The sequence below is a fragment of the Palaemon carinicauda genome, chromosome 4 (assembly GCF_036898095.1).
Source record: "Palaemon carinicauda isolate YSFRI2023 chromosome 4, ASM3689809v2, whole genome shotgun sequence".
NCBI classification, from domain to species: Eukaryota; Metazoa; Arthropoda; class Malacostraca; order Decapoda; family Palaemonidae; genus Palaemon; species Palaemon carinicauda.
The window spans coordinates 45,134,595-45,153,922 of NC_090728.1; the positions used below are offsets into that span (position 1 = coordinate 45,134,595).

The 19,328-nt window shown below is 42.9% G+C and overlaps 1 protein-coding gene across 2 annotated transcripts in view; it reads right to left on the reverse strand.

The window, feature by feature from the left end:
• LOC137639917 (mediator of RNA polymerase II transcription subunit 8-like) overlaps window positions 1–19,328 on the reverse strand; it is a 73,829-nt gene that overhangs the window by 17,103 nt on the left and 37,398 nt on the right. For both annotated transcript variants that reach the window (XM_068372206.1, XM_068372207.1), the window contains exons 2-5: window positions 18,809–18,901; window positions 11,257–11,415; window positions 10,598–10,843; window positions 3,009–3,243 (exon numbers count right to left, since the gene is read on the reverse strand). In XM_068372206.1, the coding sequence (XP_068228307.1) occupies window positions 3,009–3,243; window positions 10,598–10,843; window positions 11,257–11,415; window positions 18,809–18,814 (646 nt within the window). In that variant the 5' untranslated portion in view covers window positions 18,815–18,901. The remainder of the gene's footprint in view (window positions 1–3,008; window positions 3,244–10,597; window positions 10,844–11,256; window positions 11,416–18,808; window positions 18,902–19,328) is intronic.

Sequence of the window (19,328 nt, forward strand, 5' to 3'; positions counted from 1 at the left end):
TATCAAATGACATAAAAACAATATTAGAAAAAAAAAGAAAACAATTCCTTACCACATGAATTAAAGTAAATATCAATAAAAAAAAAAGAAAACAATTCCTTACCACATGAATTAAAGTAAATATCAATAAAAAAAGAAAACAATTCCTTACCACATGAATTAAAGTAAATATCAATAAAAAAAAAAGAAAACAATTCCTTACCACATGAATTAAAGTAAATATCAATAAAAAAAGAAAACAATTCCTTACCACATGAATTAAAGTAAATATCAATAAAGAAAAAGAAAACAATTCTTTACCACATGAATTAAAGTAAATATCAATAAAAAAAAGAAAACAATTCCTTACCACATGAATTAAAGTAAATATCAATAAAAAAAGAAAACAATTCCTTACCACATGAATTAAAGTAAATATCAATAAAAAAAAAGAAAACAATTCCTTACCACATGAATTAAAGTAAATATCAATAAAAAAAGAAAACAATTCCTTACCACATGAATTAAAGTAAATATCAATAAAAAAAAGAAAACAATTCCTTACCACATGAATTAAAGTAAATATCAATAAAAAAAGAAAACAATTCCTTACCACATGAATTAAAGTAAATATCAATAAAAAAAAAGAAAACAATTCCTTACCACATGAATTAAAGTAAATATCAATAAAAAAAAAAAGAGAACAATTCCTTACCTTATTCCTATGGTTGGCTTGCACACTGGAAGGGATGTTGCAAGGGACGGAGAGACTGGTTTATTGTGGAGAGGAAGGTGCATTGAACACCTGATAAGCAGAATAACCCCCCTCCCTAATTATCTCAGCCAACGCTTTAGGAAATTCACTTGCTGCTTTCTCATCCCCACTAGCAGCTTCACCTTGCACTTTAAGATTATGGTAATTGGCCCGAGCCTTAAATCGCATAAACCAACCCCTACTAGCCGAAAACTCTTCACTTTCACTTTCTCCCCCCCTTTCTTTTTTCAACGCTTCAAACAACCTTTTAGCCTTCTCTTGAATAACCATTAAGCTCACTGGAATACGCCGTTGATTTTGATCTTCCAACCAAAGCACTAATAACCTTTCCATTTCGATAATTAAACCACTACGCTGTTTCGTTATCACTGTTGCTTTCATTGGAGCAGATCCTTTTACGTGTTCAACAATGCGCTCCTTATCTTTAAGGATAGTAGCCACGGTCGAACGGCTAAGGCCAAGCGATCGGCCAATGTTCGTTGGCGTTTCACCGTTTTTAGACCGCTTAATAATGTCTAATTTCACTTCCATGGTGATGGCCTTCCTTTTCTTCGATGCACTACCATCAGAAGAATCTGCCTTGCGCTTTGGAGCCATAATGAAGGGCAAAAAGTTCAAAAAAACGATCAAACACGTGAGAGAAAGAACAGGCAATCACAACCAAAAATGGCGTATGAGTGGAACTGAGCGACGCCGTCTTCCTCGCCCACAACCACCGCAAAGCGTATTCATCCACCGCGCGCTAGAAACTAGTTCGCAATTGTTTACGTCGCTTACGACGCTAACGGTGTAAGACGGAACGACGCTTAATATTATTTTTATATTTTTATGGGGCGCGTTCGTAACGGCGAAACCGCGTAAGTCGGGACCGTCGTAACCCGAGGACCTACTGTACCCATGAACACTGTTATTGGGTTTATAGTGTATTCCCCAACTGACGATGGGTAAAAATACCATTTCAGCAGAGAGCTCTTCATGTAAGGGATATTGACCCATTCTTAGCCTAAGAAAATACCTGTCAGCAGATAAGGTATTAAGGCAGAAGTCTGGAAAACACCAAACAACCTGCACATACGCTATGTGTGGGATATATCTACAAGTTGTTAGATAATTTCCTTGGGTCCTATGTATAGACTCCTTAGCCAGCTCAACCAAAGGATCATATCTAAGATGAGTTTGCAAAATAACCTTAGATTGAAAGGAAGAATAATCAGCTCTTCTGTTTCTTGTGTTCCCAGTTCTGAAGATAACCATAAAATTTTGTTGCCCTAACAGCAAGATAAGATGGCAATAAGAGATTCACAGACATAAGGGGAAATTGTGGAAGATCATACCACAAATATTGTGAAAGTTTGGTGAAAGAATTAACAGACCTTAAGTCATCCACAGAGGAGGAAGATTTGTAAGTCACTGAACATGGAACAGCAAAGTGGGCGATTGGAAAGTGGTACAGTACTTCTGAAGAAAAAAGTAGTGTAAAAATGATAATGGCTTAAAATTCCACGATGGAGTACAGCACAAAAGTGACATTACAGAACCATTCGATATCTAAATTCATATTTGATGTAGAAAATAAAAACCTGTTTCCACTATCACTTCTCCCAAGTCATCACCTAACCGATTCTTGATTCTGCTATTTGGACCACAATTCATGACACGGCCCAATTGAGTCGCTCGCATCTGTTTTTGCCAAGTCTGTACTGAAGTTTTAAGCCATTCCTCCTCCCATCACATAACTGCCAATTGAAGTCCCCAAACTTCTGACAAAACCAACCTTAAGGACAGTTAAATAAATAAAATCAATGCAACCTAAGGAATGATTTCCTATGCACAGTCAAGACAAAGGTTTGAATGCTGAAATTTTTTTTATATTTTTCCTAGATATATTTGTATAAATTTGAGGTCTTTAATCCTTATACCACCTACAGTCTCTCATGCCAACCTCCCCTTTAACCTAAGTAACCCCAAAATTGTCCTTTAACTTAAGGAAAATTTGTATTTAGTCACATGAATAAACACTACCTGTGACTCACACAATCTTATAAACAAGATTCAATGAATGAAACAGCACACATTGAAGATAAAAATAAAAAGACTAGGTTTACATATTATACAAAAACTGCAATATACTACCTACAATTTTGATACCTATATTATTGATCACATCAAGTATAGTACTTTGGTTTTCTTAGTTTTTTAAATTTTCAAATCACATCATCAAATATCCATAAAATCTTAAATATTGTTATCTTACTTTGAGGTGCTTGCTGAGTCATGGTTGGAGATGGTCTTGGCATAGGCGCTCTACCCGGGATATTCTTGATGCCTTTCCCCGTGCCCATGGCAGCAATCAGCATCTGTGTGTCATTGAACGAACAAGTCTGGGGTTGGTTTGTGCGAGAAGCTGTTTCCGTTTCCCACTCTTCTCGTGCAGTGTTCAACAAATCAAGAACATGCTTGACAACTTTGTTGTGAATGTTGATTTGTTTCTGAAAAGTAATACAAATATTTGAATGGAAAGCAATAAGACTGAATTCTTTCTTCTATCTAAGTCTATTCATACTACTGTAAATGGAATAACCCAAATAAATTAATAAAAATAATGTTACAACCCAAATAAATTAATAAAAATGTTACAAGAGAAGTATTGTTGTTATGCTACTTGATGCTATATTTTCCAATTCCCATTTAATTATTCAAAGATTATCATATACTTTCATGTGCAAGTTATGTACAGTACTTGAACAAAACATGATGTACTTGTATGCACTGCATCAATAATATAATTTGTAAAAAATATATTAAGCAAAATCAATGGCTTAATTTAAAATATGAAATTTCGGACATTAAACATGACACTAATATGTATGGTGTTATCTTATTACCTCACCCACGATATTTTGTTTTTGGTCGTTTGTTTGTCTGTCTCTATGTATGTTAGCAGGACTACATAACCCTTCATGTACCACAGATTATGACAAACATTTCACCTTAGAACCTCATGATCCAGGTTACCAAGATATTTATATACTAAAACAGAATCATCTCAAATATAAGAAAAGCAAATTGAAAGGTGTTACTGCTGCATTCAATCATTCTGCGTATCTTCTAAAAGCCCCTATAAGTGATTAATTTATATAAAATGTTATTTTCATTAGTAAAATAAATTTTTGAATATACTTACCCGATGATCATGTAGCTGTCAACTCCGTTGCCCGACAGAAATCTACGGTCGGGATACGCCAGCGATCGCTATCCAGGTGGGGGTGTACACAACAGCGCCATCTGTGAGTAGGTACTCAAGTACTTCTTGTCAACAAGAACTCAATTTTCTCCTCGGTCCACTGGTTCTCTATGGGGAGGAAGGGCGGGTTCTTTAATTCATGATCATCGGGTAAGTATATTCAAAAATTTATTTTACTAATGAAAATAACATTTTTCAATATTAATCTTACCCGATGATCATGTAGCTGATTCACACCCAGGGTGGTGGGTGGAGACCAGCATACATGTTAACAAAGAAGCTAAGTATCCCGTATTTCATTTTATCAGTTATTCAAAATAACAAACATAAAATAAATAAGTACCTGGTAAGGAAGTCGACTTGAACCATTACTCTGCCTTTTTTAAGTACGTCTTCCTTACTGAGCCTAGCGGTCCTCTTAGGATGCTGAACGACTCCTAGGTGCTGAAGTATAAAGGGCTGCAACCCATACTAAAGGACCTCATCACAACCTCTAACCTAGGCGCTTCTCAAGAAAGAATTTGACCACCCGCCAAATCAACCAGGATGCGGAAGGCTTCTTAGCCGACTGTACAACCCAAAGAACAACAATAAAAAGTATTCAAGAGAAAGGTTAAAAAGGTTATGGGATTATGGGAATGTAGTGGCTGAGCCCTCACCTACTACTGCACTCGCTGCTACGAATGGTCCCAGGGTGTAGCAGTTCTCGTAAAGAGACTGGACATCTTTGAGATAGAATGATGCGAACACTGACTTGCTCCTCCAATAGGTTGCATCCATAACACTCTGCAGAGAACGGTTCTGTTTGAAGGCCACTGAAGTAGCCACAGCTCTCACTTCATGTGTCCTTACCTTCAGCAAAGCAAGGTCTTCTTCCTTCAGATGAGAATGTGCTTCTCTAATCAGAAGCCTGATGTAGTAAGAAACTGCGTTCTTAGACATCGGTAGAGAAGGCTTCTTGATAGCACACCATAAAGCTTCTGATTGTCCTCGTAATGGCTTTGACCTTCTTAAATAGTACCTTAGAGCTCTAACTGGGCAAAGTACTCTCTCTAGTTCGTTCCCCACCAAGTTGGACAGGCTTGGGATCTCGAACGACTTAGGCCAAGGACGGGAAGGAAGCTCGTTTTTAGCCAAAAAACCGAGCTGCAAGGAACATGTAGCCGTTTCAGATGTGAAACCTATGTTCCTGCTGAAGGCGTGGATCTCACTTACTCTTTTAGCTGTTGCTAAGCACACAAGGAAAAGAGTTTTTAATGTGAGGTCCTTAAAAGAGGCTGATTGGAGCGGTTCAAATCTTGGTGACATTAGGAACCTTAAGACCACGTCTAGATTCCAGCCTGGAGTGGACAACCGACGTTCCTTTGAGGTCTCAAAAGACCTAAGGAGGTCCTGTAGATCTTTGTTGGTGGAAAGATCCAAGCCTCTGTGGCGGAAAACCGCTGCCAACATACTTCTGTAACCCTTGATCGTAGGAGCTGATAGGGATCTTACGTTCCTTAGATGTAACAGGAAGTCAGCAATCTGGGTTACAGTGGTACTGGTTGAGGAAACTGCATTGGCCTTGCACCAGCTTCGGAAGACTTCCCATTTAGACTGATAGACTCTGAGAGTGGATGTCCTCCTTGCTCTGGCAATCGCTCTGGCTGCCTCCTTCGAAAAGCCTCTAGCTCTAGAGAGTCTTTCGATAGTCTGAAGGCAGTCAGACGAAGAGCGTGGAGGTTTGGGTGTACCTTCTTTACGTGAGGTTGACGCAGAAGGTCCACTCTTAGAGGAAGAGTCCTGGGAACGTCGACTAGCCATTGCAGTACCTCGGTGAACCATTCTCTCGTGGGCCAGAGGGGAGCAACCAACGTCAGCCGTGTCCCTTTGTGAGAGGCGAACTTCTGAAGTACCCTGTTGACAATCTTGAACGGCGGGAACGCATACAGGTCGAGATGGGACCAATCCAGCAGAAAGGCATCCACGTGAACTGCTGCTGGGTCTGGAATCGGAGAACAATACAACGGGAGCCTCTTGGTCATCGAGGTAGCGAATAGATCTATGGTTGGCTGACCCCACAGGGCCCATAGTCTGCTGCAAACATTCTTGTGAAGGGTCCACTCTGTGGGGATGACCTGACCCTTCCGGCTGAGGCGATCTGCCATGACATTCATATCGCCCTGAATGAACCTCGTTACCAGCGTGAGCTTTCGATCTTTTGACCAAATGAGGAGGTCCCTTGCGATCTCGAACAACTTCCTCGAATGAGTCCCTCCCTGCTTGGAGATGTAAGCCAAGGCTGTGGTGTTGTCGGAGTTCACCTCCACCACCTTGTTTAGCTGGAGGGACTTGAAGTTTATCAAGGCCAGATGAACCGCCAACAACTCCTTGCAATTGATGTGAAGTGTCCTTTGCTCCTGATTCCATGTGCCCGAGCATTCCTGTCCGTCCAGTGTCGCACCCCAGCCCGTGTCCGATGCGTCCGAGAAGAGACGGTGGTCGGGGGTCTGAACAGCTAATGGTAGACCTTCCTTGAGAAGAATGCTGTTCTTCCACCACGTTAGAGTAGACCTCATCTCTTCGGAAACAGGAACTGAGACCGCCTCTAGCGTCATGTCCTTTATCCAGTGAGCAGCTAGATGATACTGAAGGGGGCGGAGGTGGAGTCTCCCTAACTCGATGAACAGGGCCAGCGATGAAAGTGTCCCTGTTAGACTCATCCACTGCCTGACTGAGCATCGGTTCCTTCTCAGCATGCTCTGGATGCATTCTAGGGCTTGATTGATCCTTGGGGCCGACGGAAAAACCCGAAAAGCTCGACTCTGAATCTCCATACCCAGGTAGACAATGGTCTGGGATGGGACGAGCTGGGACTTCTCTAAATTGACCAGGAGGCCCAGTTCCTTGGTCAGATCCATAGTCCATCTGAGATTCTCCAGACAGCGACGACTTGTGGGAGCTCTTAAAAGCCAGTCGTCTAAATAGAGGGAGGCTCTGATGTCTGCCAAGTGAAGGAATTTCGCAAAATTCCTCATCAGTCTGGTAAACACAAGAGGTGCCGTGCTTAGGCCAAAGCACAGGGCTTGGAACTGGTACACAACCTTTCCAAAGACGAATCTTAGGAAAGGTTGGGAGTCTGGATGGATGGGGACGTGAAAGTACACGTCTTTCAGGTCTAACGAGACCATCCAGTCCTCCTGCCTGACCGCTGCTAGGACCGACTTCGTCGTCTCCATCGTGAACGTCTGCTTGGTGACAAAAGCATTGAGAGCACTGACGTCCAGCACCGGTCTCCAACCTCCTGTCTTCTTGGCTACCAGGAAGAGACGGTTGTAAAAGTCCGGGGATTGATGATCCCGGACTATGACCACCGCTTCCTTTTGTAGCAAGAGCGACACCTCTTGTTGCAACGCTAGCCTCTTGTCCTTCTCCTTGTAGTTGGGAGAGAGGTTGATGGGAGACGTAGCTAGAGGGGGACTGCGGCAGAACGGAATTCTGTAACCCTCCCTTAGCCACTTCACAGACTGAGCGTCTGCACCTCTGCTCTCCCAAGCTTGCCAGAAGGTCTTGAGTCTGGCTCCTACTGCTGTCTGGAGAGGAAGGCAGTCAAAACTTGCCTTTTGCGGACTTGGAACCCTTCTTGGACTTGCCACGGTGACTGTCTGCACGGGTACCTCCTCTGCTGGAGGCTCTGCCACGAAAGGGCGGGATGAACCTAGAAGCAGGTGTGTCAACTGCTGCAGGGCGGAAGGGTCTAGGCACGGAAGGAAAGGTTTTAGCCTTACGTGCAGAAGATGCCATAAGATCATGAGTATCCTTCTGGATAAGTGAGGCAGCCATCCCCTTAATCAGCTCCTCCGGAAACAGACACTTGGAGAGAGGAGCAAACAACAACTCTGACTTCTGGCAAGGAGTGATACCAGCTGATAAGAAGGAGCAAAGATGTTCTCTCTTCTTAAGGACTCCTGATACATACGAAGCCGCAAGTTCACCAGACCCATCCCGAATTGCTTTGTCCATGCTAGACATGATCAGCATGGCCGAGTCCTTATCTGAAGGGGAAGTCTTCCTGCTTAAGGCTCCCAAACACCAATCGAGGAAGTTGAATATCTCGAAGGCACGAAAGACTCCCTTCAACAGATGATCTAAATCGGAAAAGGGCCAGCAGATCTTCGAACGTCTCATAGCCAACCTGCGGGGAGAGTCAACCAGACTTGAGAAGTCGGCCTGGGCAGAGGCAGGAACCCCCAAGCCGGGTTCCTCTCCCGTGGCATACCAGACGCTCGACTTAGAAGCAAGCTTGGGAGGCGGAAAGACGAAAGAAGTCCTTCCCAGTTGCTTCTTGGACTGCAACCAGTCCCCCATAACCCTCAAAGCTCTCTTAGATGATCTGGCGAGAACAAGCTTGGTGAAGGCAGGCGCAGCAGACTGCATGCCCAGAGCAAACTCGGAGGGAGGAGAACGAGGGGTTGCAGACACAAACTGCTCAGGATACAAGTCCCTGAACAAGGCAAGGACTTTACGAAAGTCTAAGGAGGGAGCAGTAGACTTGGGCCCTTCAAAATCAGAGTGAGGCTCATCCAGATGTGCAGCTTCATCATCCGATACATCATCATCCGAAAGCTGAGTTGTAAGAGGTAAAGGCAGAGCAGAAAGCTGAACGGCTGAATCCGGCAGAACGGGTGCATGCGTACCTGCGGATCCAACATCATGCCGCTGCTGGTCGGTCTGCGAGCTGGCAACAACAAAAGCAGAGGGCTGGTGTGTGGGAGGGTCTGCGGTGGGATGAGGAGCATGCGGTATGGTATGCAGAGCATGCTGTAAGGTATGCGGCTCATGCTGCATGGTATGCGGAGCATGCTGTAAGGTCTGCAGAGCATGCTGCATGGGCTGAGGAGAATGCCGCATAGTGCTGGAACCCGGCAACTCCTGATGCGGCAGCTCACGCATGTTAGCAGATGGTGCAGCAAGAACATGCGTCTGGCAGGGTGGACTGCGCATCGGTGGTGGAGCTCTCACAGGTGGAGTGTGGGAGCAGGCAGCCGCAGTATCTGCTGAGCGCACAACCTCGGCGGGTTGTAGGTTAACAGGAGCCTTCTCAGCATGATACTCCTGCATGAATGCAGCAAGCTGAGACTGCATAGTCTGCAGCATGGACCACTTAGGGTCTACTGTGGTTGGAGCAACAACAGACGGAGCAGAAGCCTGTTGAGGGACCACTCTACCTCTCTTGGGAGGTGTGCAGTCATCAGATGACTGCGGCGAGTCCGAACTGACCCAGTGGTTACACCTGGGCCGTTGGACTAGCTCGGAAGGGACCTTACGCTTGAGCGGTCGTGAGACCTTGGTCCACCGTTTCCTCCTGGAAACCTCTTCCACAGACGAGGAATGTAAGGGCTCATTCGTCTGTATGTGGATGGGACGATCCTTAGCAGATACGTCCGCAACCACTGAGGATACATCCGTGCGCCGATCAAGGCCTGCCGAACCCTTTGGTCCTTCGACATTGCTTCTCCCCTGGGCTTGGGAGCTTGCAAGAGGTCCCGGACTGGGAGGACGACTGGCACGCACAGATGTACCCTCATGCGCAACACTGACACTGACACTTTGCACATCACTAGCACTAACACTTCCCACTGCACTTTTCGCTTTCAGCTCTCTGACATCTGCCAAGAGCTGATTACGGTCATTAGCCAATGACTCCACTTTGTCACCGAGAGCCTGAATGGCACGCAACATATCCGCCATACCAGGCTGAGCACTCGTAGCAGGTTCGGGAGTCACCACCACAGGGGAAGGAAAAGGTTGAGGGGCATGGGGAGAGGAAAAATCCACAGAGCGAGAAGAACTCCTCCTATTTCTCTCCTTCTCTAACCTATGTGCATATCTAAGGAATTCGTTAAAATCGAATTCCGATAGCCCAGCACATTCCCCACATCGATCTTCCAATTGACAGGATTTACCCCTACAATTGGAACATACGGTGTGAGGATCTATAGAGGCCTTCGGAAGATGCCTAGTACAAGTCCTAACACTACACTGCCTGTACTTAGGTACTTGAGACTGGTCAGACATCTTGAATTTAGAAGTAGTCAAGGGGGAATTCCAAAATCTAGCAAAGTTCGTTACCAATTAATCTAAATTAATTCCAAAAGCTTGCTAAGCTAATGAGAAAGCTTCCTGAATAGCGAAGGCTATAACTTTAGAGCAAATACATCACCAAATCGTGAACAAAGACTCCAAAATCAACAGCGTATCCAAGTAGGTCTTGCCGGCGGCACGACAGAGGAAAAATTGAGTTCTTGTTGACAAGAAGTACTTGAGTACCTACTCACAGATGGCGCTGTTGTGTACACCCCCACCTGGATAGCGATCGCTGGCGTATCCCGACCGTAGATTTCTGTCGGGCAACGGAGTTGACAGCTACATGATCATCGGGTAAGATTAATATTGAAAAAAAAAAAATCCCTATTCACTTTTGACTAAATATTGATGATGCAAGAAATAAGAATTCTAATTATAGTATTCACCATAACATTTTTACATATGTGTCTTAGGTTTTTTTTTAGCATCTGTAAAAATGGTTACTGGGGTGTCAAAATATTAAAACTACTTACAGTAGCAGTATCAGAGTTTATCTGCTGCATTTTGGTCTCTAAAGTCAACTGCTTTTGTTCAACTTCTGGTTCAGGTTTTGTCCTCAACAAATTGGGAACAAAATCGTGACTGAAGGATGGCACTCTGCCTTCTGTGGTCATAAGTAACTTTTCATCAGTTTCAGCATTAAGTTGCAAGGGTAGTGTTAAAAAATTTCGTAGAGCCGGTGTCTTATCATTCTTCAATAATTTCAATAGTGTATATATCTGCAAAAAAATAAATTTAAATTTATTTGTTATTCAAACTAATTGCATATGTAAATGGTTTAAAATACAGTATAAAATTATCATCTATATCTACATAACACAGCAATGCCTGATTGTGAAAGTCATATTTTATACTTTAAGGTTTTATTACATTAACACCACTGCTGTGACAAACTTGGTGATCTCCTACAGAAAAATATTGTTATACAGTAGAAAAAAAAAAGCTCAATAAATTATATGACTGAAATCTAGTTATATAAAAATCGGACCAAGACTACAGAATAAATGAAAAATTGAAAATATATAACAAACGAAAGTCTATTTAACTTTTATGTGAAAAGATACAAAAAATATTAATTGGTTTCACACACAAGTAGACCAAACATTTGATTTTGATGGAAATAAAAACATACCTGTGCAGATATAACAGAGAAGTTATTGAGATATGATGGCCAATCACCACCTTCCCCTTCATGCTCAATTCTTGCCACCAACTCTTGCAGTGAACCTTTGATATCGACAACACGCTGGACAATTGCATCCAGGGCAACATCAAGAGTTCTCTCTTCTCTCTGTATAAAAGAAAAATTCTGTAAAAGTAACCAATGTAATAAAAAAAAATCTTTTTGACAAATATACATGCCACAATATCCCAAATTTTCAGTTGTTTGTATTTTTCCTAATTATACAAAACCAAGTCTGTATGACTTTAGCAAAGCTGGAATGAAAGTTTGAACTTTCAACTAGGTAGACATAGTTGCTGGCAGATGGATGTAGTCCCTGTCTACTCATCAGGCAGAGTAATCTACATTTTGACCTTAACCTGGAACTGGCAGGGTGGTTGAGGCAGGCAGTGCATCTTGAACGACTCAGGTTTGTATTGTTAACCCTTTTTCCGCCAAAGGACGTACTGGTACGTTTCACAAAAGCCATCCCTTTACCCCCATGGACGTACCGGTACATCCTTGCAAAAAAATGCTATAAAAATTTTTTTTTCATATTTTTGATAATTTTTTGAGAAAATTCGGGCATTTTCCAAGAGAATAAGACCAACCTGACCTCTCTATGACAAAAATTAAGGCTGTTAGAGCAATTTAAAAAAAAATATACTGCAAAATGTGCTGGGGAAAAAATAACCCCCTGGGGGTTAAGGGTTGGAAATTTCCAAATAGCCTTGGGGTAAAAGGGTTAAGAAAAATATAAATTACTTTTAAAACTTGTGATTTTTTTCTACATGAATACAAACTTACCCTTTAATTGGAGATTCATCCCTATGAAAGGAGAAAGTCCTTGGACCAGGAGAATTAGCAAAGTTAATGATGCAACACGAAAAAAAAAAAACTAATTTTCTATGGGATGTTACTCTATGGTCTTCAGATTCATAATCCATAAGGTTCCCAGATAGTCCTAAGTAATATAAATGTTCGAGAGCTTAAAATCAATGGTAGCCACCTCTGCCGAGGCTACACCTTTTTAATGTCAGATCACAAATCTATGTGATACCTCTTTTCAAACTATGTGATGTTGAAAAATCCAATTGTGTTTGTAAGACATAACAACAATCTAACCTAAAAAAAGAGAAAAAAAAAAGTATCAACCTAAACAGTATAGAGAATACGCCATTTTACTATAGAAAGAATGAATATCTTGAGGTATTTTATGTTTGGTGTCTGATAAATTTATACAAACAAGGTGCAGCAAATGCCATACAACAATCTTGTTGAATTTCAATTTCATGAATGCTGCTGATATTGTGCAAACAGTTAAATCCTGTGCACATGGTTGTTCTGTCATTCCAAATTATTCATCTTTCATATCGTTAGGGGAGGGGGGGAATACAGTTCGAACACATTTCCGTGTAATCTAGTCCAGATTTCCTGCACATGCATCTTTTACTACATCCTGCCTTACATCCACATGAAATCATGCATAAGATATGAGGAGGAGCTGGGTCTTTGTCATTAAATACTGAACTTAGCATGCCATCACACAGCTGTCAGCCCCCCCCCCCCTTAATTGGCTCCAATTGTCTTGGGTTCCTTGGCCACTACTGAACTGCAAAGTAAGCATGATATGCATGGAATTTGGCTGCTGATTATGTCAGAGGAAGGATGGTGAGACCCAATGTTAAAAATGACCTCTGCATCTTCTTCAAATACAAGATATAGTATACCTAAGCTTGTCTAGATTGCTGAAGCGATCATTTGCACAATATATCTTACGAAGAAACGGCTCACCAGCTCTGACAATGTCTTCATATGTTACATCTGGACTTTTGAAGACAAGTCAAGGATCTGCCTTCTTTTTCCCGTGTCGTAGAAAGCGGACACAGTCACACCCTGCAATTGCATATGCACAAGTAAGTGATCCTGTACACGTTGATGCAGTGCTTGTTTGGTACTTTTTGTGCTACATCATGTCTGGCATATTGCATGTATAGATTCCACAGAGCTTTATCAACCAACATGATAAGTCTGATGTGGTGCAGCATTATGGTCCCTCCTCTCTTCTTTTGATGTGTTCTATGCACAGCATCATGTCCAAGGGGTGTGCAAGGATGAGAAGGTTATACCGCTCTGTAGATTCTCGACTGACACCCATCCCTTGAGGTTCGTCCAAACTTCTGGTCCCATGGGGGTCAGAATGTCTGGGGGATTGAGGGCTTGATTCCAGTCAGACTCAAGTCACTCTGGGATGGGAGTTCTTCTCGTTTTGAGAAAGTTTGCAGAGATTGGTGTCTAGAATCATTCTCAGATACACCAGTCTTCTAGGAGGGAAGTACAGAAGACTTCCGCAGGTTTACCTTGATCACTGGATCTTGGTAAAAAGACTTCAGAAGTTCCGGTGCTAATGCAGGGTTGTCACTGAGTCTGCTAAGGTCAGTCAGTCGTCCCAAAACGGAGGAGACAGAAGCCAATCCTGTGAGACCAGGATGGGTGTAGTGGAAAGACCGAAGAACAGTGCCCTGAACTGGTGTTTCTTGTTTGTCTAGACTGAATCTTCCAACCTTCCTAGATGGAGGGTTTGAGCCTGGAAGTATGTGTCCTTTAGGTCCAGTGTGCAAATGAAGACCTGAGATCTTAGCCCTTGTTCGAACCCCAAAATGGTGTGGACATCGACCCAAAGGGACAGCTCCTTGCAGATCCTTTTGCATGGGAGATTGTTGACGCTGGGGTCTTGACTCGTGGTGTAAAGAATTCTTCCCTGAGAAAGAATTCCTTTAACTAACAAAGGAAGGCAACGTTTAGCCCTACTATGCGCCCTGATGGGATTGATACTAATCCTTAGAATAGAATCAATCTGGCGAATGTTAATCAATGGTTAACGGTTGGGTGTCGTGGTTACTGTGCAGTTGGAGAGTGCTCACAAGTAGTCCCCTGTCGACAAGCCATTGATGAGGGTTGTCGATCGTTTGCCAATCACTTTAGTGTGATGGCGAACAGCCAGTAGCGAGAAGTATGTTGTATACCTTCTGATCTAGGGAACTACGGGCAGAGGTTGACTAGTAAGACCGAGTCACGAACTGCTGGCGAATTGCCGATGATCGGTGAATCGGCGGTCTGAGTCGAGGATGGTAACTGACAGGCAGATGAAGGCTGTCTGGTCAGTCAGCCAATGAGTAGGTAATCTGCTTTGAGAGCCCTGAGAGACAGCAGAATGGTTTAATGATAGTCAGTTGGTGATGGTAAGCCATTGATGATCAGCGATCGATCGCGGACCGATGAGCTAGAGATCAGCAAGCTGACTATGGTCCCTCCTGGTTGGTCAGAGATCAGCAAGCTGATGATGGGCTGGTCAAAGATCAGCAAGCTGAGTTCAATGATCGAAGAAAGATGAGCTGCCTGATCAGCATGCTGATGACTGGTTACTGACTAGCAATCGGTGATTGGAACGCTAGCAATCGGAGATCATTAGTCATTGGAGGGACTAGAGGTCAATGATCAAAGAAAGATGAGCTGCCTGATAAGCAGCTGATGACTGGTTACTGACTAGCAATCGGTGATTGGAACGCTAGCAATAGGAGATCATTAGTCATTGGAGGGACTAGAGGTCAATGATCAAAGAAAGATGAGCTGCCTGATCAGCAGCTGATGACTGGTTACTGACTAGCAATCGGTGATTGGAACGCTAGCAATCGGAGATCATTAGTCATTGGAGGGACTAGAGGTCAATGATCAAGCTGAGCTAGCAATTGGTGATCTGGTGATCGGCGAGCTAGCGATCAGCAAACCGTGAACTAACCATTAGCAAACAGTGATCTAAATATCAGTCTGTTGATGCTTTCTTGTTTGCTGACAGTGGTTTGTCAAGGAAAAAAGAAACTTCAGAAGAGACAGGGACCAAGGATTCCCCGTTTTGATTCCCCTTAGAAGATGGAATCTTTGGGATCTAGAATCCTTCTGCGAAGCCTCTCTCCTCTTTTCCCGGAGGCCATGTTATGCATTTGCGGGGTGAGGAAAAAAGTTTTATTCCTTTTTTCTGCCTATTGCGCCAGTGTGCAGGAGAGTACTGGTGCGATGGCACACAGGATGATGCTGGCGCTCAGTTTCTGCTGAAGCGCAGTTTCCGGTGAATGCGCAGAAGAGCGCTAACAGGCAAGCGCTGGTTCTTAGTGAAGAGTTGGCGCATTGGCGAGCACAAGTGAGCAGGCACGCAGTAAGACACTGTGTAGTTTTGTGCAGTCTCCCTAGAATGCGCAGAAGCATGTGACTGGTTGTGCAGGGCTGCATTGGAGCGTGCGTAAGAGTACTATTGGAGCGCGCGGAAGACAAGTCTTGTGCGCGCGTGGAAGCAATGGTGCGCACGATAATGCTTGCAGGAGGGAGCTGGTGATCCTCAGAAGAGTCCAGCACTGAAGTCCAAGGACTAACTGTAGCGTAAGGTAGCGCTGGTAGGTCGGCAGGTCAGCTGGCAGAATGACCAGAAACTGGGATGAGCCCTTTGGAAGGGCAAACATCCATGATGGAGACCGTAAAAGGTCCACGGATGAGTCCAAGGACTAACAGCGGCGTAAGGTTGCGTTGGTAGATCGGTAGGTCAGCTGGCAGGACGATCAGGAACTGGGATGTGCCCTTTGGAAGGGCGAACATCCACTGATGGGGACCGTAAAAGGTCCACGGAAGAGTCCAGGACCAAAGTCCAAGGACTACCAGCGGCGTAAGGTTGCGTCAGTAGATCAGCAGGTCAGCTGGCAGGAGGATCAGGAACTGGGGTGTGCCCTTTGGAAGGGCGAACATCCACTGATCGCAACCGTGAAAGGTCCATGGAAGAGTCCAGGACTGAAGTCCACGGACTAAGTTGCAGCGCAAGGTTGCGCTGGTAGGTCTGCTGGTAGGATGATCAGGAACTGATGAGCAGAGTGATCCTCCGAAGAGGTGTCTCTATGAGTGGCCTCTCTCGCGAACTAGAGAGGTGAACACTTCGTAGAAGAGACTTGACAACGCCCATGAGGGCCGGTGGATCAGTAAGCTGCCCTTCAACAGTAGCGATCCTCCGAAGAGGAGTCTCTATGAGTGGCCTCTCTCGCGAAAGAGAGAGGTGAACACTTCGTAGAAGAGATTTGCCTAAGACTGTGCTCTGCCCCTGAAGGAAGAGAGACTCAGCAAGGGGGGAGAGTAGTCTGGGCGAAGGCAACAACAGTAGTCGGAGACAATGAATTTATTAAGATGTGGGAAGTTCTCCCTCGAAAGGGAGAAACAATCTCACATCTGGGGAGGAAACTTTCCCTCTGAAGGGAAAATTGTCCAACCCCTGGAGGCGAACCTCCTGGTTAGCGTTCTAAGATAATCTGAAGTGCTGGTCATGTTTTCACGGCCGTACTTCTAAGAGAAGTGATGACGCTCATGACGACGTCCTCTGAGGGACGGCAGTGACAGCAGATTTCCCAGGCATGAACAGAACAGCTCTGCTTCATTGGTACTCTTAGTCGAATGAAGAAAAAAAACTGCTTAGTTAACTGGGAAAAAAAATTAAATTAATTATTTAACAGAAAATTCCCTTAGGAGGATCTCCGAAGAGGAACCCCGAAGGAACAACGTGAAATAAGTATTGCGCCCTCCCTTCCCCAGTCGACATCCACAGGAGAAGGGGGGAGCGGAGTAACTGTAATGAAAAAACAGAATTACAATTATTTAAATCAGCTAAGAATATTCACTAAGAGTGAGAACCACTGATCCTCCGAAGGGAAGTGTTCCCCACGGAGAAAAGCTGAACAGTTAAAGTTACAATTATAATTTCACTAAAAATAATTGAGACAAACAATCGGAAGCCCATGAATGGGAAAGGTGCTCTTCCCAATAGTACACTGTTGTTGAAAGGTGAACGACCTTGAGAAGAAAAAGACCGTAGTCAATATCTGAGAGCCCACATTGCCTTCGCTCAGTAATCCATGTTTCCCGTAGGAAAAGGGAAAAAGCGAAGATAATAGTTGAATGAAGAGGGTCTAGGTGATGACGATTCCTCTGCGGCGGCCGAGTCAACGGTTATATGCTGACGGGAAGACCGATGGACCAAAGAGGGAGAGGTCGTTCCCCACGAAGTGGAACTGTGCTGGCCTTGTTCCGGTGCTGATGCATGCAAGTGTCGTTGTCGTATATGTATCACACGCACAGCACAAACACTGAAAAGGAAACTTGTCACATTTCTATACACATATATATACATAAACATTAAGAATGTTTTCATATATACTGTATATGTATAAGAAAAAGTAAGTTAAAAGACAAAAATTAATGGCAGTCCAGAAAAGGTGAGGAGGAAGAGCGGAAACAACCGCTCTCCATCCAAGACAAAAGCAAAGTGAGGTAAATCACAGGTGTGTGAACGGGAGGAGTGATAGCAAGCTACCCCACCCTACCCCCCGCTAACTAGCGGTGTGGGTAGTTAACCCTCGCTAAATTTTAATGGCTCATCATTTCAGCTCCGCCGAAGTATAACCCCTAATAAATAGCGTGGTTTGTATTCCAGTTACGGAACAAGTCTGACTTCTACACAGTTGTGCAGGATGATGATAATGCTTTCAAGGGGGAAGAGACCACAGTGACTCTTTTAGGAGGCAACACAACTAAGTGATATGTCCTTGCCACCTTTCCAGGTTCAAGATGACACTTAAGGAATACAAAAAGGCAGCACCCATGGCATTCACCAGAACTATTTTCATTGACAGAGCACCAGCAATGTTCAACAAAAACTTCCTTCTTTCTTTCCTTCCATCGTTGTAAGGCCACACTGGCGAGGTATGGAACAGCAACAGACAATCTGCCCAACAGGAAAAAGTATGTTGGGTAGGTAGCAAAGAAAATGCCATATCTTTATATAAATCATAAAAATCTTCCCGTAATAGATTCTGTTCACTGAAGAATTTACTAAACTTCCAAGCTACAAAATATAATCTTTCTTCATTAATAATATATGGCTTTTTATTATTACCTGCATATTGAATTACTTTATGAAAGGCATATATACTGTATAAAATCCTACATGCTTGTAAAATTTACTAGTACTGTATCTGCAAAATTTCTATGCAATTATTTGAAATTCCATGATTTAATGCAATAATTTTATTGACACTTGTCAATTAACAGATTCTCGCAAGCTTACTTATTTACAATGATTTTATTCTACTGGAAACATTGTATCCTTGCCTTATTCCATTAATATCCCTTGCACACAATGATCTATCAACACTTTTATTCAATCTGAAAGGAAAAGCAAAAACCTAAAAAATCCCAATTAAGAGGGAGCAATGAAGGTTGCTCTGCCTAGCAAGTGATCGGGGCCTACCTTCTACCCTCCAGCAACTATTTTTATCTAGTTAAAAGATTATAAAGCCGTTCCAACTTCACTGAAGTCATAATCCTATTAATGGACTATGGTTTGTATTAATGTAGGAACAAATGAAAATTATTCTAGAGCTTAAATCATGATAAATTACCGTCTGTAAATTGTTCTAAAAAATTACATTACCTGCATTTTTAAGATCAATATATGGTAGAATAGCTTTCAAGAATTATCTGTTAACAATGATCAAGCCTCCATTGACACTTCTCTCGGGTAAATCTGAAAAATAAGTACTGTATTAATGATTAATTTTGAAATAAATAAATGACAGGTAAATCTTATTCTAAACTAAAAAAAAATGTCTATACTTCACAAACAAAAATTCACTTCAACTGATACTATTACATTTGTAGCAGAAGACAAAATTAATCATTAATTTCAATGAGCAAAGTAGATACTTAAAATGGGTAAGGTATTCCAAAACTGTAAACCCCACTTTCTCATCTATTGTAACAAACGCCTTTATTTGCAACCTTGAGATATACTGTACAGTATGCCAATCACAAGTATCAAGAGATGGGAATCAGTGACAGTATATGTACTGTACTGCACTATCTGTAATGGCTTTCTTTGTGAAACCATATTTTTTCGATACAAACCCAACCACAAGATTATATGTGTGCAGACAGCATTTCATGAGATACAC